Here is a 27,108-nt window from a genome sequence, read left to right on the forward strand (position 1 = left end):
AGAGAATTCCAGGCTATTGAAAATCCAGTTACATTTTAATATTATAGTATGCTTGATAGCTAAATGTGATTAACTTGATTCAAAAAGTAGAAAAGGAGAACTATGGGGAAATAGTTGCATTTAAAAGTAAAACATTATAATCTATCTTTCTCTTCCTCAGTCCACTTCCAAATAAATGGGCCAGGGGAGGGGGGGAACCTTGTTTGCCTTCATATTGTGTGGCAGAAATGGAACCATTTCTTCAAGAGATCAATTTATGTGTGACAATATTCTGAGTAGAAAAATGAAACAGTTATGATCAAAACAAGTAATTTCACTGTCTCAAAGCCCCCAGTTCCCTAGTTAAGGACCTGCTCTCAAATAAAATTAGTTTGGTGTTTTTTTCTCAGTCTGCAAATTAAGATTCTTCAAAGGTCAATTAAAATCATACTGTTGTTTTGCACTGAAGTAAATAAAGAGCTTTAAACATGTTAAAATACTATATAAATTTGAAATAAATATGAAGCCACATCATTATTTCAAAGGGATGCTAGATACGTATTTATAGTGAGGTGCAAAGTATTACTCAAGAATAAATTCTCACTGAAATACTGTTGAAATTGTAAGTTCTAAATAAATATGTATTTATAACTTAAAGTGTAATATTTAACTTTCCATTAATGGTAGAAACAATTTATTCTCATTGGACATTCTGCAGTAAGCATTTGTACTGTTGCATCTGTCATATATTATGCAATTAGGCAGAATTTGTTGATAGATTAAAAAGAGAGAGTTTTAAAATTCAAAAATACACTGATGATACTCTGAAATAATGAAAATCATTGGATCTAAATCTGTGAATTAAATGCAAAGATGCTCCAGAAATGATGGAAATAATGTCATAACAGTTTTGCAGTAGTGAACATTCTTTCACACTATCTGATTTCCCATGTAAAATGATTTGTTTGAAATTGTCATCCAAATTTGTCTCAAAACTTGTCTAAAGTTGGTATGAATTATTTTCTTAATTTCAAAGATGCAAACTCTAAGGCAGAAATGACTTTTACAACAACACTTATTTTACATTTTACATATTATCTTACTCGCAATCACCTCTTCACTTTGTGTGCCATGATATTATTATTACTTGCTTTTACAAATAGGGAAATATATTGTTTAAATTATACCATGATTTTTCTTACATAGTACCATTATAGATGGTTGCTTTACAAAAGAAAAAATGGATAAATTTAAAAAGTGGAATAAAGACAGTAATTTTGCTAACATAAATTATGGTGCTATATACTCTAAGTCAATCCCAGATCAGTAATACAGGTATTTTTCTTTTTAAAAACATTTATTTATTTATTTTATTTTACTTTCAGTTCTGGGATACATGTACAGAACGTGCAGGTTTGTTGCATAGGTACACATGTGCCACGGTGGTTTCCTAAGAGTCTGAATCATAACTGCTGTAGAGAAATGGGTAATAAACAGAAATCTGAATTACTGAGTGATCTGCTTTCCATGGCATTATTAAGCCACACAGAATAATTCTTATTGGTGATAGATATCTAAGATTTTGTAAAATTTTATTTGACTTTAATTCAACTATTAAAAATCAAGTTTACCTCTAGCAGTTTCCTAGAATTTAGACATCACAACTCTACAGATTCCCTCCACCTGAAAGTCTTAACACCTAGTGCCTCTCACTAATCTCTGGTTTCAAGTTTTCCATTCATAACCAGACCATCCCTCTAGAGACACTCTACACAGATGGTGCATTAGGCTGTGGTCACATTCCCCACTCTTCATCCAACATAAACACGAACTTTTCATTTTCCATTTCTTTGAGTCTTCCCTGAGACACTTGCATGTGATAATATAAGTAAATAAATCAGTAAATGATTGTGAATTAAGGTGTCACTGTCCTAGAAACTGATACGTATATTAGTAAGTGCTTAATGTTCAAAAAACTGAGACCTCTTCCAGATAAGAGATTGAAGATGGATGAATACATTAATGAATAGATAAGATACCTTAATCTAAACAAATCATGATCACTTTGCGAACTTCCAGCAGGTATTTCAAGAAACACCAAGCCCTTTAACAGCTTTCACATCTCAAGCATAGGGCCATTTCTTCTTGGAATCAAAATGAGGGTAGAGTGTCCAACAGAACATTATGCCCATGTGCCATTTCTGCATTTACCACTGCCTTTTCTTCTAGTTTTGAAGAAATAGTGTATTTATAGATGGCTGTTTTTCACAAGAATGCCTTTTTTTTCCCCAACTGTCTCAGATGTTTGCTTTATCCAAAGATAAATACTGCCAATGCCAAACAAAGAGAATAAAGTGATGTTTTCACCGTTGGGTTATGTAACGGAATTTAGAAGTGAGATTGGTCCCAATACAAGCATTGCTTTTCTGGCATCATGCAGTTTTTATCCCTGGAACTTCACATCGTTCTATCTTCATTCATCCTTCTAAGGGATTTTATTTATATTTTCTTCCCTGTAGATAGAACTCATATTTATTTTATTAAAATGTCTATAAACTGCTTCTTTTTCATCTGCTTAGAAAATTAAGGAAAATTTATTAGCTGATTCTATGTAAATTGCTCTAGTTCAGTTTTCATTGAGGATAAATTTGTTTTGAATATCTGCTATGACAATTATATACAGCTACATTTTCAACCCTAATGCATTTTTAATAACTTCCTTCAGCAGCTAGTGATTTGAGTTTCAAATTTCTTTCTGACAAGAAGTTTCTAAAAAGTATATACCATTTTCTAGCAGTTTCATATAAAAATTGATTTATGCTGCAAGATCTCTCTCACAGTAAACATATCAAATGTCTAAATGATATACTCATAAGCTAATATACAAAAACTTCTGTGATATGGATGTTCCAGATAGGGCAGAACACAAAGTTAAAGTTGGTAAAGAAATAATTGTATCCTTAGCTTATTTTTTTCAGAAATCTCTCATTTAGGTTGCAAACATTTCATTCATTTGATTGATTATTTTAATTTATTGCTATTGAGTGTTATAGCAGATTTTAGGGTATATCAAAGTAACTGGTTAGTTACATGTTTACGATATTTAAACACTGACAAATAAAACAGTTTGAGAAATCCACACTAGTCTATCTCTCTAAGCCATCTTGATAATGAATATTTTTTCCTAATTCTGAAGATCCAATATTTGGACTGGCCATTAATTAGCTAAGAGAAAACAGATTTCGCATCTCGCCTTTCTCATAAAAGGAGCTTCCTTTATTTACCTGACCCTCAGAGGCAACTATGACGAAATTTACAACTTAGCCAATGTTCACTTCTGAAGAAAAAGGACTAATGAGTCTAGAAATAGAGCAAGCCATGAGGAATTATGGTTTAGTCCATGATTTTGTAAGAGCAAGAGTACACTGGAGCATAAAAATATTTAAAAACTTCTGTGATATTTTTTGCCTTGATGGCTGATTGTCTAGGCCTTGGACAAAGTAACACCATCTGATCCTGATGGTGACATTCAAGTCACCCACAGCCACCTGTCCTGTCCCACGGAGATACCCACAGCCTCCAATAATGTGCTTTCTCCTTCTCCTTTGTAAATATCAAAATTTTTAAAGTTTTCTCTTTGGTAAAATAAATATATTCCCTCTTTAGAATTATTACTATTTCCTTGGTATTGATAATTACTATAACCTTTGCGGTTTAGTCTTTTAACGTTTATTCCACTAACAGCTACTCATTTAAGTGGCACTCTTCGCAATTTTTAAAATCATTTCTTAGATTAGTTTTTTTTTTTTTCCTGTCAGGGATCAACTTTTTTTATTTGTAGCTCTCAATAATCTTAGAATTGAAATGCCTGTGAAATACCACGGATGTTACTCTAAGGCTGATACCAAACCCCATGTCATTTAGAGAAAAGGGCTTATTACAAAGTTTAATTTTGCATTAAGAGTTAGGGTTAGGCTTAGGCTTAGGGTTCGGCCCCATCGGCGGGGATGACCCACCCCTGCGATCCGGGCCCCAGCGGCTGCGAGGCCACGCCCCCGGACATCCGGCCCCCAGCGGCCGCCAGGCCACGCCCCCCGCTTTTACAGATGGGCTTTGATATACACCCACCTTAACCTTAATTCTATTCAGTAGGTTTCCTGGACAATTTCACTACAATCTGCTGTACTTCTAATTGCTTAATGAAAATATATACCTGAATATACCATAGATGCCTCATACTATGCCAAGGATGACATTTTTCTTCACCAGTGAAACCTGCTCCTCCTCATATGGTAACTGTTTCTGTCCACCACCCTGTCTTGAAAAGATCAGTACTTTCATTCCTCTCTCTTCTATTTCCCCTATACATAGTAACAAAGTCTTTTAAAAAAGTTTTATTTGTATAAATTTAGGGAATACCTGTGCAGTTTTGCTACATGAAGATGCTGTGCAGTGGGGAAGCCTGGGCTTTTCACCATGGCCTGAAGAGTGTACACTGTATCCAGTAAGTAATTAATTCTACTTGACTGTGCCTGGAAAATGTCACCTAAATCTATCTCCTCCTTTCCATTCACCTACCTTTCTCCATTCAGGACTCTGACATCTATTTTTGGGAAGTGGAAATATTATAATATTTAATTAACTAGTTTCTCTGTTACGTAGTGTATTGCCCTATCCATTGGCTGTGACACCACAAAAATGGATTTTTTCTGAAATACCTATTTGAGAATATGACGAAGCATTTTAACCCTTTCACAACTCCCCTATTGCCTAAAGATAGAAACTAAATTCGTAGTAAGCTATTTATACCCCGTTATTGCCCCATGCACTTCTTTTGGGCTCATCTTTCCCACTCTAGGCCTCCTTTCAGAGCCTTGCCAACACTAGATGACTCAAATTCTCTTCAAATTATCGTGCAATGTAGCTTTTCAGTACTTGTGGTCACATTTTTCTTCATATAATGCATTCCCCCCATTATTTTACTTGGTCAAAACTAATTAAACTTAAGAATTCCCTTAAGTGTCAAGTCCTTGGTAAAGTCTTAGTTGCCAGAAGCAGAATGAACTGTTCCTGTGTACTTTTAATATTGTACTCTGCATTTAATCATATTTCGTTATAGTTAGCTATTTATAAACCTTACTTCAGATTGTAAAATTTCAAAATAATAATGATAATAACTCTTAGTGTTGATTGACTCCTCCAAACATTCTTAAAATTTTTATATGTAGAACCTTATTCAAGTCTCCTACTGGTCCTAGAAGATTAGGACACTTACTGTCCCTAGTGTACAAATAAGAAGAGTATCCTCTTCATTTTCTGAAACTTGGGGTCTGCGTTATCACTACACATAGTAGTCTCACAAAGATTTATATTACATTATATGATTATATTCATAATCATATTGCATTCATCATATATGAATTGGGCTTAATAGCAACTCCCCAATAAAGAAGGCAGATCTCTTTTCCTTTGTAGCACAGAGGCAACAACTTCTAGAGATAGATGTGCCCACATGTTACTTATCTCACTCAACAAGTGCATATATTTATATTGATGGCTTTTACCTTAATTTGAGCAATTCAGAGTTGCTTAATAGTAATATAATTTTGATGACTAGGAAGAGTAGATCATATTTGAATGATAAAGAGTGGCATTATAGAATAACAAAAGAATAGTGAAAGAGAATTTGAGGAAAACCAGATGTACATCCTAAGGGAAAACGAGAAACTGAAATTATAATCATTGACTAGTTAAGATACTGGAAAGAAGAGACATAGTAAGGTTGAGACAAAGACACAAGTCTTAGGTAATATTTACTAAAATAAAATCAAAATCAGAAAAGAGGCCTTGTATACACTCCAAAAAAACAAAAAGAAAATCTTAGAATTTTTGCTACTGATGAATCATGCCTATGTTATTTTCCATGTCAGGATTGGTTGAACTTCGCTGTTTTGGTTCACAATCCATCACAGAAAAAAATAAAATAAAATTCCTGAAGGGAAACTTAAGTCACTGGGAAAGTGAATTAGCCTTTCCAATGTTATGAAAGGAAAGTTGTAATAATAAAAACTTTCACCTTCATAGCATTGCCAAAGAAGGTAAATTTTAGCTGTCATATCTACTGAAGATAGTTACAAAAGAGCTTCAGGGAGCTTCAATTTAAAAGTCTGTAGTTTTTAATTACAAGATAATTCCCTTAACTGTTCCTGTTCTCATTGTGCTCTTCATGCTGTTTTACCACTTGATTTTCACACATTGGAGGGAAAAATCACACACAGAGTGTGTGTGTTTCTGAAATATTGATCACAGTTTTCCAATATTAATTTTTATCCAACCTACTTATATCAATACCCATATTCTCTTCCAGTTTTTTTTTTGTTAGAATTAATGAAGTATCCCAGGTTCTGTCAAAGAAAAAACCCTATAATTATGCACATAACCTTTCTCCTCATCACATTTCCTGCTTACTAGATCATTCCCATAGGCCTACAGGTGTGTTACCTGGAGGTAACATATATGTCATATTTGAAAACACACCTGCTACATGTTGTGGCTCAAAACTTCTTGAAAACGTTTGCTAAGTAGCTGACTCTTTCTCATCCATCATTCTCTTATAGGCTCCTTCAAGTAAACTTAGTCCCCATATTTGAATGAAACAGCTTTTGTCAAAGTCATCAAGGACCTCCGTGTCGTAAATACAATGGTCTCTTTTCTTTCATATTACTTAATCTCTTGTTGGTGTTACCCATAATACCATTTGCTCATCTTTATAAGTAGTTTTCTCTTGGTTTCCAATGATCTACTCTTAATGTTATTTTTCACGTTTTACTGTTTTTTTTTTTTTTTTTCCTAGACTTCTATTCTGTCCCTTTTTCCTTCACTAGTCTTCCAAACGTTGGATTGCTAATTCTTCTTTTTCTTCTCTGTCTTTTCCAAGGACATTTTATCCAGAACTATAGCATAAGGTACTATCAATATGCCAAAGATAACCAAAGGAACAACTTTAGCAGTGACATTTCCCTCACTTCAGCCCATAACTACTTACCTAATTGACTACTTGACATTTCAGTTTGAATGCTTAATAGACATTTGAAATTTAACATATATAAAGTAAAAGCTCGTGATTTTTACCCAAAGCCAGATCTTCTAGGCTCCCTCATCTCCATGAACTGCATCATCCTTGACATTGTTGCTCAAGCCCAAACCCCAGGATCATGCATGAGTTCTACCTTTCTTTCACACCAGACACTTAATTCATAAGTAAGTCCAACTTACACACCATATCCAAAATACTTACACACCATATCCAAAATACATCCTTTTACTCAAAAACAATGAAATTAGGTTTTTTGCTATCTATTTTTGTTATCTTTCAGTTTAGAATATTTGCCTTTGTGATATCTACTTAGCCCTTTTCCATAATGCTCCTTGGCGTATGCTAATTTTCAAATATTTAGAGCTTTCTAGATAATACATTGTTATTAGTTTCTCATTTAAAACATCTATGGTCAAAGAACACAATACTTTTCAGTTTATTAAGACTTGTTAATATTCTTGAATGTGGTCTACTTTGTTGACCATAACATGTGCACTTGAAAGTAACCTGTATTCTATAGTTGTTTTGTGTATTGGTATAAAAGTATCAAGTCAAAGTGGTTGATTGTGTTAAGTTTGATCTCATGTCCTTGCTGATACATATATTTTTTCTAGCTAGTCTATCATTTGGTGAGAAAGGGAGGGGGTTAAAATCTTCAATATAGTTGTGAAATTGTTTCTTTCTCCCTTTAAATCTGTCAAATTTGCTTCATGTATTTTTAAGTTCTGTAATTAGTTCCATAAAATTTGTGATTTTTATTTGTCCTGATGAATTGATACTGTTGTTATCATGAAATAACCTGTTTATCTTTGGTAATACTCTTTGTCTGGAAGTCTATTTCATCTGATTTAATACAGCCACTCCAGATTTCTTACGATTACTATTTTCATGGTCAATCATTTTTTCCATCCATTTGCATTCAGCCTATCTGTATATTTAATGTGCATTTTTTGTAGACAGCCTATTGTTAGGTTTTGATTTATTTCCATTCAAATAATTTTTCCTTTTTAATTGGAATGTTTACTAACACAATGTAATTATTCATGTGATTGACTTTAAATAAACTATTTTCTTCTTTGTTTACATTTTGCATATTTTGTTGTTTTACCTCTTTTCTCCTTTCTTATTTTCTTCTGGAATTTTTGAATGTTTTTTAAAATTTAGTTTTGGTTTATTCACTTTTGAGCTATATATTTTACATTAATTTAAAATATTATTCTAAGGATTACAGTAAACCCCTTAATTTTTCCAAGTCTACTTATACTTAATATTGTACCACTTTATGTAAACCATGAAAATCTTACAATGGTGTGAGTCCGTTTTACTCACCAACATCTTTACATTATATTGATCACATATATTACATATTCATACATTATAAATCATGTATACATATATAATGGCAAAGTTAGTATTTTATATTTACCTATATATTTATCATTCTTGATTCCCTTCATCTATTCCTGAAGAGTCAAGTTCTCTGGTATAATTGCTTTAACACTTTTGGAGTATAGATCTGAAGGAAATAAACAACTTTAGGTGCTTTTCTTTTAATCTGAAAGTGATTTTATCTCACCTTCACTTTGAAGGATATTTTGCCAGACATAGAATTTTGGCTGAAGATACGTTGTTTTTTTTTTGTCACCCTAAAAGATGTTCCACAGCCTCTTCTGGCCTCCAGATCACTGGCCCCCAGTATGTCATGTCATTTTTCTCTGGCTGCTTTAAAGATTTTCTTTCTCTTTTATGAAAGACCTAGTAGGCATGATTCTTTTTCCAAACATCCTGCTTCAAGTTCACTGAATTTATTAAATCTGTGAATTCATGTCTTTCACCAAATTTGGGGATTTTATAGCCATTATCTTTTTCAAAAAATTTTCTGCCTCATTCTCTTCTTTCTTTGCAATGGGAATACTAACTAGGAAATTGTCCCTTAAGTCCTAGAAGCTGTTTTACTTCTTTGTTTTTTAAAATTCTCTTTTCATAGCCAGTGATTTTTTTGCTGTTGTTGTATCTTCAAGTTCACTATTTCTTCTATTACTTTCTTCCTGCTATTAATCCTAACTAGTGAAATTTTAATTTTGGATGTCTCGTAGTTCTAAAATTTCCATTTAGGATTTCTCTTTTTTCTCCTTTTGCAGGTGAATTTTGTTTTGCTTTTTTAAAAACTATATTGTTTGACTTTTATTTTAGGCTAGGGGTGTATGTGTAGGTTTGTTATATAGGTAAACTTGTGACTGGGAGTTTGGTGCATAGATTATTTCATCACCCAGGTACTAAGCATAGTACTCAACAGTTTTTTTTTTCCTGAAACTTCCTTCCATCCATCCTCCTCCTTCAAGTAAACCCCAGTGTCTGTTGTTCCTCTCACTCTGTCCATATGTTCTCATTATTTAGCTCTCACTTGTAAGTGAGAACAGGTGGTATATGGTCTTCTGTTCCTGCATTAGTTTGCTAAGGATAATGGACTCCAGTTCCATCCATGTTATATATGATACGTGTGCTTGTGCCTTTATGGTAGAACTACTTATATTTGGATTTCTTTAAAAAAATTTTTTGTTTTCTGTCAAAAATACTTTTTTTTTTAATTAAAGGAGTAATGATATTTTCATTCACTTCATCAAGCATAGGCATAGTAACTGTTTTTAAATCCCATTCTAATAATTCAGAATCTGAATCATATCAGGTTGAACATTTGCTGATTTTCTTTTCCTTTTAGATTGGACTCCATTTTCATAGTATTTTTTATCTTGAGGAATATTGGATTTTATATTGGACATTGGAATTGTCATGCGTAGCCTCTGGATTCTGTTCCATTTCTCTGAGATGGTTACTGTTTTGTTTCAGCAAGCAATTCCCTTGCTTAGACTGAACTGCCAAATGCTACACCTGCGGTGGGGTGTGGCTCAAACTTCAGTCAGATGCTTAAGCTTTAGTTGTGAGCTGCTTTCAATTTGCACTTCATAGCTGGTTCAAGGGTCAGCCACACTCGCATTTGCACTTCATAGCTGGTTCAAGGGTCAGCCACACTCACATTTGCACTTCATAGCTGGTTCAAGGGTCAGCCACACTCGCATTCTGAGTTTATGTACATATTTATGAGCTCCCCTTCTCTAGCATTCTCTTTGGTGGAGTGTCTTCCTCCCTTTCTGGCAGCCTAGGTTTCTCCTGGTTTCTGAACGATGATGCCAAGTCTTTCTGTGGTGGTTTTAGTCAGCGGTTCCCAACCTGTTTGGCACCAGGGACAGGTTTCATGGTAGACAATTTTTCCATGGACCAGGGGGTTGGTGGGGCTGGGGACAGTTTAGGGATGATTCAAGCATATTATATTTATTGTGTACTTTATTTCTACTATTATTACATTGTAGTACATAATGAAATAATTATACAACTCACCATAATGTAGAATCAGTGGGAGCCCTGAGGTTGTTTTACAGCAACTAGATGGTCCCAACCGGGGGTGATGGGAGACAGTGACAGATCATCAGGCATTAGATTCTCATAAGGAGCCCACAGCCTGGATCCCTTTCATGTGTAGTTCACAATAGGGTTCGTGCTCCTATGAGAATCTAATGCCACCACTGATCTGACAGGAGGTGGAGCTCAGGTAGTAATGCCAGCCATGGGGAACAACTGTAAATAAACACAGATGAAGCTTTGCTCCCTTGTCTGCTGCTGCTCACCTCCTGCTATGCAGCCTGGTTTCTAACAGGCCACAGACCAGCACTGGTTCATGCCCTGGTTGTTGGGAACTGCTGGTTTTAGTCATCCCATTGCCATGGCCAATATTGCTTTGGTGTGACTACATCTGCCCCTAGCCTAAAGCTGCACCCAGAGAAAGGGAGAAGCTGTCATTCACTTGTTTCCAGACCTGACTTTCCCCCACAAATGACTTGCTTTTTTCAGGGACCCAGGGACTTGTTTGTTTTTGTATTTTGTCCAGTGTTAGATAAATGGATGTGCTTGGGTCAAGAACAGGCCGAGGTAAACAGCCTGCATAACTCAGCAGGATTGGAGTGCAGGTGCACAATTCCATGCATTATGTAAACACAGCTATGTGGCCATAACATGGGAAGGTTCATCACCTGGCTCGGAGCCACTATTGTTTGCAAAAGGTATAACTGCCCTGCTGACACTGTGCATATGGCATGCCCAGAGGAAGAAAGAGAGCCAGAGTAGTCTTTGCAAAATATGTTTGTTTTGCAGTCGATCACTGGGGAGTCAGGACACAGGTCGGGCTTGTACCCAGGCAGACAGTGAAGCTGCTGACTCTGTAAGGGAGAGCCGGTTGTCTGAAGGCAGGCAGCAGGGAGCCAGAAACCAGCTTGGGCTGAGAGGGAGAGAGTTACGCTGCTGACCCTGAAAGGGAGAGCCAGCCATGCAGCTGTGAGTGGGAGCAGCAGGAGCCACAGAGGCTGCTGAGAAGGTCACAGCTGGAGCAAGCAGCCGAGATAAAGGTGGACAATGTAAGTAAGCTGCTGATGAGACAGACAGTGTGAGAAAGCTGCTGAATAAAGCCATGTGTCATCTACCTGTTGTTTCTTGAATGTTCTTCCAGCTCCCTAACCCCAACCACTCACTCCCCTCGAATCTCAGCTGGGGCTTGAACATGACATCCAGAGTTTCTATATGTCATCTGTGGGAGAATTATACTGTCAGAGGATCACTGTTGTGTACAGGAAATGAAAACATAAAGTGGTATTTTAAGACTATAATGCCAGACCTGCGCTTAAAACCCTGTCATTGACTCTCATCACTTATAGTTTAATTTAGTTTTTATGACCTCTTTTCCTACACTCCAGTCACAACAGATCTCTTTCAGATCCTTGATCACACTGAATTGTTTCTATCTCATTTTTATTGGTAATGGTTTTTAAATTTTTTTCTTTCTTCTTGGAATTATCTTTCTTTATATCACTGAATTTGTTAAGGACTGACTTATTTTTTCAGTTGAGTCTTAGCCTACTCATATCTATAGCTGTTATCCATTAATTCTGTATTATATTAACCTATTTTTTTTAAAAAAAGATGCATTTATTACATATTTACATTGTTTTATGTTATTAAGAGGTGAAGATCAATGATAGACTAGAGCACCATCTTTCCAATACTGCATCCCCAGTGCATGGCCCAGTGCCACATTCATGGTAAGGGCTCCGTAAACACGTCTGATGGTAATAATGAATTGGAGTTCCATACCAGGCTAACGGATAGGCCATGTTTTGACAATTCACAGAATAACTCAAGGAATGAAGTTTGCCTTGAAATTCACAGCTCACAGTGGAAGCCAAATAATTTTTAATAAGGCAGTCTGTAAGATAAATAGGAGTTAGCGTTTTGTTTAGCTCTGAGCACTGCTGTGGAGTGCCCGTGATTGCCTCTGTAGGGTAAGGAGTGGGCAAGGTAGCAAAAAACAAGAGAATATAAAATAAGGAGTAAGGTCTGTTTCACATGCCTCCTAGAGATGACCCTTTTCTTCATTTGGCTGACACATTACCCCACTGGTTTGGCCATTCAAATATCATCTTTGCAGAGAAGTTTTACCTAATTTCCAAATTAGGTAAAATGCTCTTTCTTCAGCAATCTGTGAATACTTCTCCACCTGTACCTGCTATATTGAATTGAAGTTACCTGTGTATTTGTGTCTTTTCCACTAGAATGCAAGCTTTTTCGGGGCAAGACTGTGTCTCACGCATCTTTGAATCCCCAACCAGGAGTGGAATGCCTAGCATAGAGCAGACACTCCATGCCCATCTGTGTCCAAATTACCAATCCTTATAGTGAGGTTAGAGTACTAGAGTGTGTCTATTTTTTTTGGATAAAAGATAGCTGAGTCCAGACATAAGATAATAACGCTTCTTGACAATTTTTCCTGTTTCATTTATAAGTAAAAATAAAGCAAGCTGTACTGGCTAGAGAGTTCCAACTAGTATATGTCACTAACCAGCAGGCAGGAACTCTGACCTGGCATCCAAAGAAGATAGAATATGCTCAGCCCATCAAAATTTTACTCACAAACTAAATATCATGGGCTCACATTTTTACAACCGGCAGTTCCTCATTAAGTTAGGTTTAACACTATTGCCAAAGTCATAATCATAGTTATAACACAAACATACCAGTAAGACTTTAGAATTCAAATGCATATAATTAGATTGAGAAGTATTATACTGGCTGTTTTATGATAGCATATATCACATAATCTTTAGAGATATATAACAATTTTAAAATTCATCTACTCATGAGAAAACCAAACATCCATGAGCTAGTAAGTGATGGGACAGGAACTTTAACTTGTATTCTCTGGCAGTAATCTATATTAATATATGGAATACTTCAATGGGTATGGTAGCTCATGTCTGTAATCCCAGCACTTTGGGAAATCAAGGCAGGAGGATTGTTTGAGATCAAGAGTTTGAGACCAGCAACATAGCAAGACCAATGTCTATGTATATTTAAAATATTTTTAAAATTATATATATGTGTGTGTATATATACACATATATATATATAGAGAGAGAATGGTTCCTAGACAGTTTTACAAACTCAAATTTTAAATGGTTACTAGTTAATATTCATAACTAATAGTAATAAATACTAGTTATCAAATAATCTTTTCAAAAGAAATTAGAACAATATATTACATAAAATAAAATTCCACAAATTCATTACATTATCGAGGAAAACTTACTCCATGTATGACCAATGAGAAATTAAAATCTTTACCAAGCATTCTACCAGTAAGCAACACTGTTCTACAACTCTGAGTTTTGATCACGAATCCTTTGCATCACTATAAAATACCTAGCTGTGTTTTGATGTTATCATGAAAGATATACTTAGCATCATTTCGGGGTTGTGCTTTACATTCTTTTAATTCTTAGGAAATTGATACTTTATTCCTACTGTTTATGCCTTATCTCTACACATCGGCATATTTGATGATCCTTTTTTTGTTAAGGAGTTTACAAAACAGCAAATGCAATATACATTAACAATATCGTTAGCACTGTTAAAGGCAGCCCCCTAAATTTTATCTAGTAAATATTGTTCACAGTTTACATCAAGTAACAAATGCATAATGAACCTGAATAGAGAGAAAATACCTACTCAGCACCTTAGAAAATGATTTGGTTGAGTTATGAGTCATCTCATTTTGCAAAGTAGCAATAAAAATGAGTCTTTGATTTTGCAGAGGTACCACTGGCATTTACAACAGATAATTAAAATAAAGGAGAAAAATAACTTTTGCATTTTATCAGAAAAGGGCATTTTCCCAAGCCATTAATTTTGCCACTGCAGATTTCATCTATCAAAGAAATAGCTCCACAAGTCCTCAAGGGCCCAGTTATTCCCCAGGGACTCCCAGGACTGTGACTTACCTTATGAAAGTTTCTGAAATAAGCTGCCTTTTCATCTGGAAATTTTTCTAGCCTTCTGGGCCCTTTGCTAGAAGCCTTCTTGAAAACCAACCAGCATCGTCTGAAAATCTGAAAGCAAAGAAAAGAATCCCATTATTCATATTTTTACATGAGTTTATGACATCAGGAGTTTATTTATTCAATTCATCAAATTTTTAAGTGTACTTCACAGAGAGGAACTGTTTTGATTGACAAGCATGTTCTTAATTAAGATTACAGTTTTTTAAAATATGATATTTCATGTAAAATAATTTTTTCTGAGAAGATTTTGTTTTGAGGTTTTCACTGTGCTGGCTGGCTTTAGTAGTCTTTAATATAACAAAATCATCTGGATATCAATATCATATAAATTACTTATCACCATCCTAGTGACAGACAATGTCTCCATCTTCCATGCTAGTGCAATGGCAGGTTAATAAAGTTAAGTGAAGCACTTACATAATATTAAATTTTCTATCTTTAAAAAAAATCACATTTGAAAATTTACTTATGTTATAGAACTTTAGATTTTTAAAAATGCAAGTTCATTAATGTGAAAGCAACAAGAAATATATTTTTATGAGCACATCTGTCTCACACTTTTTGACTTTTGTAATAGGGAATATTTACAAAATGCTTATGTGCAATAAATTAAATTTTATATACATATTTAATCCTCATAATGAAATGAGATAAAGATAAAATAGGCATTACTTTCATTTCAGGATAAAGTTTGTGCCAATGTCAGGATTTGAACACACAGTCTGAATCTTAAGCTTTGATTTAAAAAAAGCAAGACTACTAGTTATACTAACACAAACCATAATTTCTGAACCTTGCCTTGATTTTATAGGACTAATTACTATTGGACCTGTAGATTGTTCATTATCTATTTTCCACCATATCACACTCCCTCAACAGGTATGTTTGAAGACAAGGTAATAAAATAAATCTTTTTTTCCAGTAATTGAAGAAGTCTAAAAATGCAAATTGGCCACAACTTTTAAATTTCAAAGTTTAGTGTATTCTTTGCTGGTGGATAATTTCTTTACGCCCATAAGGAAGTCGATAGAAGGAAACTTCTGAAATCTAGATCACAATATTTCTCTTCTATGTCTTCATTTAAATTGCAAAGTTGTCACATTATGTTTGTTTTTTTTTTACAAATATAGTCCAGATAATATAATTCCTTTGAAGTGTGCATTGCTTATTATTCACTAGAAGAGTCTTTTCCATGTTAAAAGGCATTCTTGCAACTATCACATAAAGGCCTCTCATTATAAAAGTAGAACAACCAAGCATACACATACTTTGATTTTACTCTTTCTTTCTTACATCCTCTTCAGGAGCCTTGAAAAGCATGTGCAGGATAATCCTGAACTTCCTGCACACATGAACATGCCTCTCCTCTGCCTGGATCAAACGCCTCCTAACCATGCACCTGAAAATTATGAACTAAATTACTCCTTTAGAGCGCCTGGTGTTCTTTCTACATACAGCTCCTGTATTTCACACATAATATTGCAGTTATGTGCTTATTTGGCCCCTCACTGAGCCTCACCCCCAGAGTGAAATGTATTTAAAAAAATAGATGATTAGAATATGATCAGCAAATGGTTTATTTAGCTTTAATTAACTTAATTCTACATAGATTTATTTAGTGCTGTAGAATTCTGCTTTTGAACTTAAATGAAGTAATTACATTTCAAGTGGTAACAGATTTTGGAAATGCAAACATCTAAGAAGAGACAGTTTGGTATAGTGGAAACTTAATAGAACTCTAGAATCAGACAGACATAGGTTTATATTATGGCCATGCCACTTATTAGCTGTGCAACCTTACACAAATTACTTAATGTCTTAGCTAATAAAGAAGAGTACCTCATGAAACAGAGGGAGGATTTACCAAGATGGGCTTATGTTCTAATACACAGAATACTCTCCACAAGGCTCAGCCATTTCTCAAGCTCCTTTTTCTTATAGAGTAGGTACAATTTTCTGCACAAGACAAAGCCATACGAAGGGACACTTTTTTCCTGATGATATACAATTCTAATAAATATTCAGCTTCAGAATATTCAGATGTAAATATTTTGCAACCAGAAAAATTAGAGCACCATATAATTTTTTTTAAAAAAATAGAAAGCATATTAATGATCTCCCAAGTACGGATAGTGAAACTACAAATATTGGACTTGGAATTCCAGCTCAGCCCCTTGCTGGAGCCACATAACTTTGGGCAAGGCATTTATCTCTCTGAGCTTGTGTCCTTAAGTTAGCTTGAAGACAATTAAGTGTTAAGTGTTAAAAAATTAAGTATATAAAGCTCATGCCGCAGTGTATAGAAGGTAGTCAATATACACAGGGTATTTTAATACAAAATGGATAAAATGCTCTTAGCAACAGACCTTGTTCAGCACACCTATAACCATTGTTGGTATTTACATGTACTGTAAAAATTATTGCTTGCATCAATATAGTTTTAAAGATTTCAAATGATTTTCACAATTATGAGAATTATGTTATATATAATATCAATAAAACCATTTATTCCATTGAATACACATATGAGTTCCTGCTATATTTCACAGTAGTTTGGAATATTTGTTAAGCAATATAACTATTTATATTGACATTCACTAATATACGACTGAAAAGGAACAAAAAATTGGCATCAAATTTGGTTTTCCTAAAATTGCTCTCTTCACCATATAGCATGAAACAATTTTTGGGCAGGATAAATCATTTCACTCAGTCTTTAGTACAATTCATACCTTTGAATTAGAATGCAGGATATTATATTGTAATGCTAAAAAACATAGTTTTTTAGTCACAAAAATTTAATTTTTAGTGCAGTTTCTGCTATTCATTAAACAACTTCACTTGCAGAAGTTAAATTAAGATCAATATACCTCATGAAGATGCTCTTTGAGGATTACAAGACATAGCCTGAAGAAAGCATCTAGCATGTAAATTTGAAAAGTAATCCACAAATTCTTACCTGAAACTCTTGGTTTCTGATACTGCCATGACTGAACTGCGTCCCCACAGAATTCATCTACTGATGCCCTAACTCCCAAGGTACTAGTATTTGGAGATGGGGACTTTGGGAAGTAAGTAGGGTTAGATGGTCATGAGGGTTGGGCTTTGATAATGGGATTAGTGCTCTTACAAGAAGACACAGGAGAGAACTTGCTTTCTCTTTCTTCTTACTCAGAAGAGGTCATGTGAACGCACGGTGAGACTATGGCCATGTGCAAGCCAGGAAGAAATCCTTCACCAGAACCCAACAGGGCTGGCACCCTCATCTCAAACTTGCAACCTCCAGAACTGTGAAAAAAATAGATTTCTGTGGTTCAAGCCACCATGTATATGATATTTTGTTACAGAAGCTGGAACTGACGTAAGATACTTTAAGATATCTTTTTTTAAAACTAGCAGTGATGGTAGGATAGTGCTGGTTGTGGTAGTTGGCAGAGTAAAAAAACAGTTATATGAATCTACGATTTGAGAGACTGCTAACAGAAAAAGAATATTATCTGCAAAGTGGGATGTATAGAGATTATCAATATTTGATCTTTTAGCTATTCATTAATGGATTTGGAGTCTTAATTGAGAAGTAAAATTGAGACTCTAATCCCTAGTAATATACTTGTTGTCTTTTTGTATAGAGCAATGCTTTCCCCTGTACTCTCTCTCACTTTGTTACTCATAGCTTGGGAACAATCTTGATGTTAAATGAAACCTTACAATATTTGTGGAAATATGTAAATACACATACTCGCTGACTGTAATTCCCCATCTGATGTTACCGTAGTTATTTTCTATTAAACAGTGAGCTAACATGAGCCAGAAGGCATAAGTATTTCTATTTAGGCACTCAATATTGTTTTAAAATAAACCTAATAGATAATAAGGAGGAAATAAAAGATTTAATATTTTTGACAATATCTTCTCTCTTTGCTATTAAGAAAGGCAACCACCCAGAGATAAGACTGATTTTATAGATTCTATGGAGTAAACCATTTACCAAGTTGAGGTCCTTAAGTTATTATTTTTTATCTTGTAATAAGTTTAGGTTTATAAACAGTTGTCAAAATGGTGGAGTTTCTGTATACTCTATACAGCTTCCTCTAATATTAGCATCATATATAGCAATGGTAAATTTTCAAAACGAATGCACTAATATTGGTCAAATACTATTAACGAAAGATTCTGCTCAGATTTTGCCAGATTTTTCTCGTCCTGTTCTGTTTCAAGATCTAACACAGGATACCAAGTTGCATGTCGTTGTTCTGTCTGCTTAGTCTCCTCTGGTATGTGACACTTTGTTTTTCGTGACCTAAACAGTTTGGAAGTCTAATGGTTAGGTATGTTGTACAATGTTCTTCCTTTCTGTTTGTCTTAATTAAGTTACGTTTGATGTTTTAAAAGTCTAATAAAAATCTCATAATCAAATAATGAAAGCATACACTTTATTAGGGAATATGAATTCACCATGGCTATGGACTAGTTACATTTTGATCAGATTCTGGCTGAATTTAAACCAAAAAAAAAAAAAAAAAAAAAAAAAAAAATGTAATAAATACAGAGTTCCATCTTCTACCCCTCTTTGGACACAGTTTTCAAAGTATTTTGCTTTTAATGGAGTAAAATAATAAAAGGGCGCTGGTGTGGAGAATTTGCAAGTGTCATTCTGTGTCAACGTAAAATCAAATTAAGCATGAGTCAGCACACTAAAAGCCGCCTCCGTACCAGAAGTATAAAATAAGCAGAAGTACAAGGAGATCACCTTTTTGTACTCTTCATCAAACCAGATTTTATTAGTGCATTAGGATCTGCTTTAGGCCCCATAACTGATGCCTTATGTGAGAGTGCTGGAGACATTCCAGGACTGAACAGCAGAAATGACTGCCTGAGACCAGGAAATCACTCCTTAGAGAAAAAAGAATAATAAAGGAATAGGTTTTATTTTGCTTGTAAATGGAAGATACAAATTCTTTGAGTACATGAAAGAGCACTACATAAATGAAATGCGGTACCTTATTTTTATTTGCATCCCATGAGAATGGGATATAAATTAATGACCTCCATTAGCAGTAGGTGGGAGGAGATGGGGTAGTCTCTTCAGGTACTACCTGGCTCTTCAAGGGCATCTCAAGGTACAGAGACCATTTGGCTGGTTAACAACAGAACCTATTGCGTACAAGAAAACGTACCTTCCCAGTGTCTGTCTTATAGCAGATGACATTCCTGCCTTCCTCATCATTTCAGGATGCTGTACCACTTTATCCTGGGGGATTCACTGATTTCACTTTCTCATTCAGAACTCTCCTAAACATGCCAGGTATTTCATCATAACAGGCTCCTAGGTGCCCCTCCGATTCTCATACAGAAAATTCCATGTTGTTGCTAGGACTTCAGGAATTCCCAGGATCACAGCTGGTCCACACCTTCAGCTTTCCACTGTGTTAACCAGCCAGCCAGCATGCCATAATTAAATACCTTCTTAATCCCCTTCCACTTGATGAAAACCATTTTACTGCATAGCAAATCTCTTTTCCCTAGTTCTTTCTCCTTTTCAAGGTGATTTTACACAAAGGATATCCTCTTTCCATTTAAGACTCACTATGAAGTAGGTGGCAGATTTCTTGGCTTCAGTTCATAGCCATAATTACGTTATTTAGCTAGGACTCATTCACAAGCTCTGCCTTAACCAGAAGTTGAATTTAATGGGCCTATTTTATCGCAAACTGTTGACCTTATGAACCCTGCACTTCAAGTAGGATTTTTGGTTAGAAACTCGGAAGAATTTTCAATTACAGAAGTTGTCAAACCTGAGAGTCCACTGCTCTAAAGGGGGTGTTAGAAAGTTTGTTCCTTGAGATTTAAAAAATTATAGAAGGAAGTGTCATAGCTGGAGTGGCTAAGTTTGTGTTCCCTTCTGAGAGCAAGATACCATATGAATGACATCTTGGGGGATAAGATTTATTTATAATTGTGTATCACACGAACACATCAAGACAACAAATAAATAAGCAAAGCCAATCCAGAAGAGTTATTTACAGGTTTACATTATGAGTAATTCCAGCTACTTGGTCTTAAGTGTTTGCCCTTTGACAAAATGTGTGTAGTACTACTGAAAGACACACTTGGTTTGTGTAAAAAAGTAGTCAATGCACAGGATTAACTTTAATGCACTGATGAGTTTAGCTATCTTTTCAATAGAAAAATGAGTTTTGCTCTATCTTAATACTAGCTTATATTTAATGGCTGTTAAATAGATAGATAGATCCACAGATAGATACACAGATAAATATAATGCTACAATCCCTCTTATTCATTCATTCATTTATTCAAAAAGTACTTGACAGTTCTATATTATGTGGATAAAGTAATAAAAAAGAATTTAAACAAATAAAATAATAACAAAAACCAAGTTTCTGCCCAGATGAAAACAAAGTTCCAGCTGCATGAAACTACCATTTCAATATGGTAGATGGGTGGACAGCAAATAAATAAGCACATTTGTAAATAGTTTTTTGTTTTTGTTTTTGTTTTGCTACGTGCTATGGAGAGAATTATGCACAAGGATGCAGAAGGGAACACTGGGTGTGGTGAGGAAAGGCTCAACCCCCAAGGAGACTTTTAGGAGCAGCATTAGAGAACATGAAAGAATGAGTGATGCAGACATCTGAGGAAAGAGCCTTTCAGTCAGAGAGAATTGCACACGCAAACACCCTGATGTGGGAGCTTCTGAACTGCTTCAAGAGCTGCAAGGGGCCAGTGTGGAGGGCAGGGAATCAGAACAAGGTGGCTGGAGTTCAGAGAGACGGGGACAAGTCAGGTCTAGAAGGGATCTTGGCTTTTACTCTCTGATGCCATTAAAAGCTCTAAGCAGTGAGAGAACACAATAGAACTTAAATCTTAACAAAAAGGAACTGATGTAACTATATTAATATCAAAGTCTACTTTAAGGCAAAATGTATTATTAGAGATGGAGACACTTTGGAATGATCAGAGGTTAATTCAACAGAATGTGTAAACTCTTCTGAATTTATAGGCATTCATGAATGTAGCCTCAGAATTGTAAATCAGAATTGACAAAAACCGACAAGGCCAAGATAACGTGTTTTCTTTGTTTAAAATGTCAGTATCTGCTAGAATGATCATATACAAATCAGGAAAGATACACAGTATCTGAGCAAAAATTTTATCAAATTGATTAAATAGATCTCTGCAGAACGCAGTACCCAATGATTGCATAATACAAATTATTTTCAAGCTCACATGGAACATGAGAGAAACTGATTATATATTTGGTTACAAACCAGAAAATTCAAAGGATTCAAATAAGATTGAGTAACAAGATGGGAAGACTTGCCGTATAGAATACCAAGACCAATTAGAAGATACAGTATTTAAGACACTGCAGAATCAGACAAATACAAATAGATCAGTGGAACAGAACCGTCAATAAACACATATATGGATATCTGATTTATGACCAAGGGAACACTTCAAAGCAATGGCAAATACTTTTTAATAAATAGCTCTGGGATAGTTGGATAAATATTTTGAAAACAAAGTGAAAATTGATCTTTTCCTGACATGATATCCCAAAATCAGTAGTAGGTGTATTCTTTTTTTCTTAATGTAAAAAAAGACTACACCTATTTAAAAAAACTGCTACAATGCCCACTCAACAGGACTTTTGATCTTTAAAGCATGTTACTTTTCTCCAAAATGGTGACACTTACATTTTCAGTCTTAGGAATCGGGTGGATCCTTAATGTTCATGTAAAAGTTCCAGTAATTAAAGCTTTTTGAAGAAAATATGTTAATTAGTATGTCAGTGATTTCAAAGTAGGGAAAAATAAGACACAAAACATTACTGTAAGAGAAAATAAGAACTAAAATATGAATATAAATTTTTATATATTAGGAAAGAATTATCAGAGAATCAAAAACCAAGGAATTGATTAGAAGACACTTGTCACATACATAACTGTCAAATAGGTACATATCCAGAATACATAAATAATCCAAAAGAAGACAGACAATCCAGTTTTAAAAACGGCAAGATACTTGAGCAGGTGCTTATAAAAAGGAGCTGTATAAATGGCCAATAGACTTATACAAAATGCTCAATCTCATTCGCACTTAGGAAAACCTGAAGTAAAAGTACAATGAGATATCAATTCATTTCCAACAAAATGGAGAAAAAAATAAAAATACTGATACTATCAAGTGTTGGTAAGGATATGGAGCAATGGAAGTCTCACACTCTACTGGAGAATGTGTGCACTGGATGACTTTGGGAGACACACACCCAAAATCTAGCAATTCTGCTAACAATTTACATAGACTCTAGCAATTCTACTCCTGGTTATGAACTCAACAGAAATATCTGTACATTACACAAGAAGAATGGCCATTATAGCATTATTCACATAAGTCTCAAATGCAGAAGTTGTGATTGATGTATACAGTTGAACACTAGGCAGCCATCAAAGAAATTCATGAATGATGGTTATGTACAACCTCACAGGCAAATCTCAAAAACATTATGTTGAAGAAAATAATCCAGACACAAAAGAAAGCATGATGCAAGGCTTATTTCTATAAATTCCTCAAATTGCCAAAACTCAGCTACACTGTTCAAAGACGCATATTTAGGTGACTAGTGGATAAACAGTGAGAAAGTGGCTTCCATCGTAATCAGCACAGCGGTTCATTTAGTGGGAGGTCCTGGTGTGAATGGGAAGGAAATGTGTTAGGATTGGGGTTTCTTCTTGGCTACTAACAAAGTTCTGTTTCTTGATCTGGTTGGCATGTACACTAGTATTTGCTTTAAACTCTCCATTTAGTCATTTTAGTCTCCATTTGTGTCATTTTCTCCATGGGTGCCTTCATTACAAATTTTTTTTAAGTTTAAAAATATCACACGTTGAAGTTTATGAAGATGCTATGAGACCCACTTTGGTTTTCTCCTTATTTTTGCTCCCTATTTGTAAGAAAAAGTGATATAGGAACAGACAGAGACAGAGGAATTGATCCTTTGCTAGGATTTTCAAGGATAGCAGAAGGCAGTCCCTGCTACATGTGCTACAAAAGGTGTTACGACAAGCCACTCATGAGACTGAACTTTGTAAAGGAGCAGGTGGACATCAAACAGCTTTTGGTTAAGATGCAGGCATCCCAGAAGTACTGACATCCAAGGTGCTCAAGTTTCTAAGGAGCCCCAACATCTTTAGTTTATCTGTTAAAAGAAATAAGCAAATGACTGAATTTTCAACTGGAGTCTGGAGTGAATATGAAAGTGGTTGTTCTGGGGCTTCTGAAGGGACACAAGCTGGGATTCTACCTAGGAAAGGGTGTTAAATCCACACCTGTTGAGCAGGGAGACACTGTGCTGGGGGCTTCACATACAAGGTCGGGCAATCCTGGCCACAGCCCAGAAGGGTAAGTAGGTCTAATCCACTTAAGTCAAGTAATTTGGCAAAGATCACAAAACCAAGGGGTGCTACGAAAACTCTAATGCATTTGTTTGTCTGCAAAGCGTCTGTTTTCAGCCCAACTCTGTGGCCCGCCCTGTTTCCACATCATAATATCTCTAATCTAAACTGTGATGTACCAGAGGTGGTAATTAAGCATATACTTCAACAATGGATGCACAGACAGAAGGCCATGATTTATTTCTTTATTCTTGTGTGAAATAATGAACTTATTTTCAATACTTAGTCTTTAGAATAGACTTAGTGTATGCACAACTGTTACGGATTTCATTATAATTTGACTTTGTTCGCCGGTCAATGTTTTATTATCTTTCCTGGTAACCTATTAATTGACTTATGATCAGGCACAGCAATTATTTTCCCATCTGCAGCAACATAGGCATTCAAAATACGTTTGGGATGAATAGGGATGAAGAAATTGATACTTTAAAATCACAATGTTAAATCTTAAAATATTATGGATTTTAATCTCAATTTTATCTCCTCTTTTGTTAAAATGACATATAATACCAAAAGCCAATTAAAGAATATTTTAAAATTCCACTACTATCCAGAGAAAAATATTGCTAGCATTTTGATAAGACAGCCTTCTAAAATTAGCACACCATATCTCTGTGCGTGCACGCGTGCACGCACACACACACACATTTTCTATATGAATACAGCTTTTCAGAGTTCCACTTTCATAATTCATTCATTCACCAAACATCTTATGAATATTTGCTATTTTCCAGGTACACTTCCGGTTGCTTAGTGTCAAGTAGTGAATGAAATGAACAAGAACACCTGCCATCCTTGTCTTCATGACATTCACCTCTCAGTACAGACACAAAGACAAAACAAAAAGTAACTGAATAACATGCAGATTATCATAAAGAACAACCAGTATGAAGAAAATTAAGAGAATGGGAAGAGGAAGTCCTGGAGGAAGTAATCCTCTTATTCACTTAGCAAATGTTCTGAACTTCATGCCTTATCAATAAATACACATGTATAATATCATTTTAATGGTAACTTATGGACATAGTTATGTATTAAATATTTCCAAACAGGTTCCTATGGAAAAACATTTATAAATACAAATTTTGTTGATATTGTCACTACAAAATATAGAACAAACATAGATAATATAAATTTATATGTTTAGTATAATTCTTGCTATGTTAAAATTCATCTTTAATATAGTATATTTAAGATGTTTACCTATTTATTAATATATTTCCAAATATCCTAAACCAAATTCTTAAAATATGGAGATTTATTTTTCCAAAACACCCTGAGCTCTGATATCTTGATTAATATATAAAATCCCTAAGTATTTTCTGCTTTACTTGTCCACAAGACAGTGAGTTTCTAAAGTGTAGAAAGTGTCCTTTTAATTTTTGTCCAGTAAATCCTCACTATGTTCCAGGAAAGTGATTTTTTAAAATCCTCTCCTAATTTATATAACAATCATCCAACAAATAATTTGCTCAGCAAAATGTAGGTGAAATCTACTTGCCTTTCTTGAACATGATTGGGCTTGCCTGAATAGCCAAGTATGTGAACTGGGGTAATGCATTGCACAATTATTTTTTATTTATGGGGACTTCAATACATTTTAGAACTGATTTTCGAAACACAGGAACATTGACAATCAATTTGGAAAATTCAAAATGTAAATACGTCTTTGGAAAGAGTGAAACATTAACAACAATACACATATTTTAAAATCAGACAGTTTTGCTAAGAGTGAGATTTTGGTGTTTGTTTCAATATATGAATTTCCTAAAAGCCACTGGCATAAGATGAAAAATAACAGTGATTTTCTTTATATAGCCACTGACGACTTGCCGTTACTTTAACTGTGTAGTGCTTCTAATCTACATACAGTCTGTACCTTTTTTATTGACATATCCTCCTGGATTTCGTGAGCAGAGGAACCTTAGTATTTTACACTGTATGTGTCCGTTCTTTTTCCAATTATTGTTTGTATTTCAGATATTTATCAGACAGTATAAATATTACCTGCCCTACTTTTAAGTCAATGATTTATGACTACATGATAATCAAGATATTTATTAAATAAAAGGTAGTTGTTGAAAATTAAAACCCCTATATCTTGTTGATTGCAGAACACCACATTTCAAAAATACACAGCACTGTTTTCTTCAAACTGTGGAATCCAAATACAAAAATATTAAGCCAGTGATTATTAGATAGCCCAGGCACAAGCTTCACAATGTCTAAAATGTACTTGAAATATTACGCATACATTTTTTGTACCTGTTTTATTTTCTCAGAGAAATGAATTTATAACTTCAACTCATTCTCAAAGGAATCATTTTCTGTCCATACACTAATTACTGTATCTTTACAACAGAAGAAAAGCATTCTTTAAAAATTCAACTTCATGCTTTCACTAATAATGTTTTTTTCCTTTCTACTGCTTTGATTAAATTAGTATATTTCTAAAAGTACAGAAAATGTTACTTCCTGTAAATAAGTTAAGATTTAAAAAAAACTCCAGCCTGGGCAACATGGTGAAACCCTGTCTCTACTGAAAACACAAAAATTAGCTGGGCATGGTGGTGCATGCCCGTAATCCCAGCGACTCGGGAGGCTGAGGCAGGACAATCGCTTGTACCCCGGAGACAGAGGTTTCAGGGAGCCAAGATCGTGCCTCTGCACTCCACACTGGGTGAGGGAGTGAGACTCTGTCTCAAACAAAACAAAAACAGAAACAAGAAAACAAAACAAACAAATAGAAAAACTAAGAAAAGAAACTGTCAACATATATAGGGAAAACAAAATAATGTAACTTGTTCTCATATATATGAAGTAAAATAACTCTTAGCTCTCTGCTGGGAGTGGTGGCTCACGCCTGTAATCCCAGCACTTTGGGAGGCCAAGGCAGGTGGATCAGGAGGTCAGAAGATCGAGACCATCCTGGCTAACATGGTGAAACCCCGTCTCTCCTAAAAATACAAAAAATTAGCCAGGCGTGGTGGCAGCGCCTGTAGTCCCAGCTACTCGGGAGGCCGAGGCAGGAGAATGGCGTGAACCCGGGAGGCAGAGCTTGCAGTGAGCCGAGATCGCACCACTGCACTCCAGCCTGGGCAGACTCCATATCAAA

At 35.0% G+C, this 27,108-nt stretch overlaps 1 protein-coding gene across 1 annotated transcript in view; it reads right to left on the minus strand.

Annotated features, from left to right (window-relative positions):
* The window catches only part of DOK6 (docking protein 6), a 441,245-nt gene that overhangs the window by 265,491 nt on the left and 148,646 nt on the right, over positions 1-27,108 (minus strand). The window contains exon 2 of the mRNA XM_017867055.1: positions 14,458-14,565. Coding sequence (XP_017722544.1) covers positions 14,458-14,565 — 108 coding nt within the window. The remainder of the gene's footprint in view (positions 1-14,457; positions 14,566-27,108) is intronic.

The sequence above is a fragment of the Rhinopithecus bieti genome, unplaced genomic scaffold (assembly GCF_001698545.2).
Source record: "Rhinopithecus bieti isolate Rb0 unplaced genomic scaffold, ASM169854v2 scaffold_2272, whole genome shotgun sequence".
In the NCBI taxonomy this organism is placed as follows: Eukaryota; Metazoa; Chordata; class Mammalia; order Primates; family Cercopithecidae; genus Rhinopithecus; species Rhinopithecus bieti.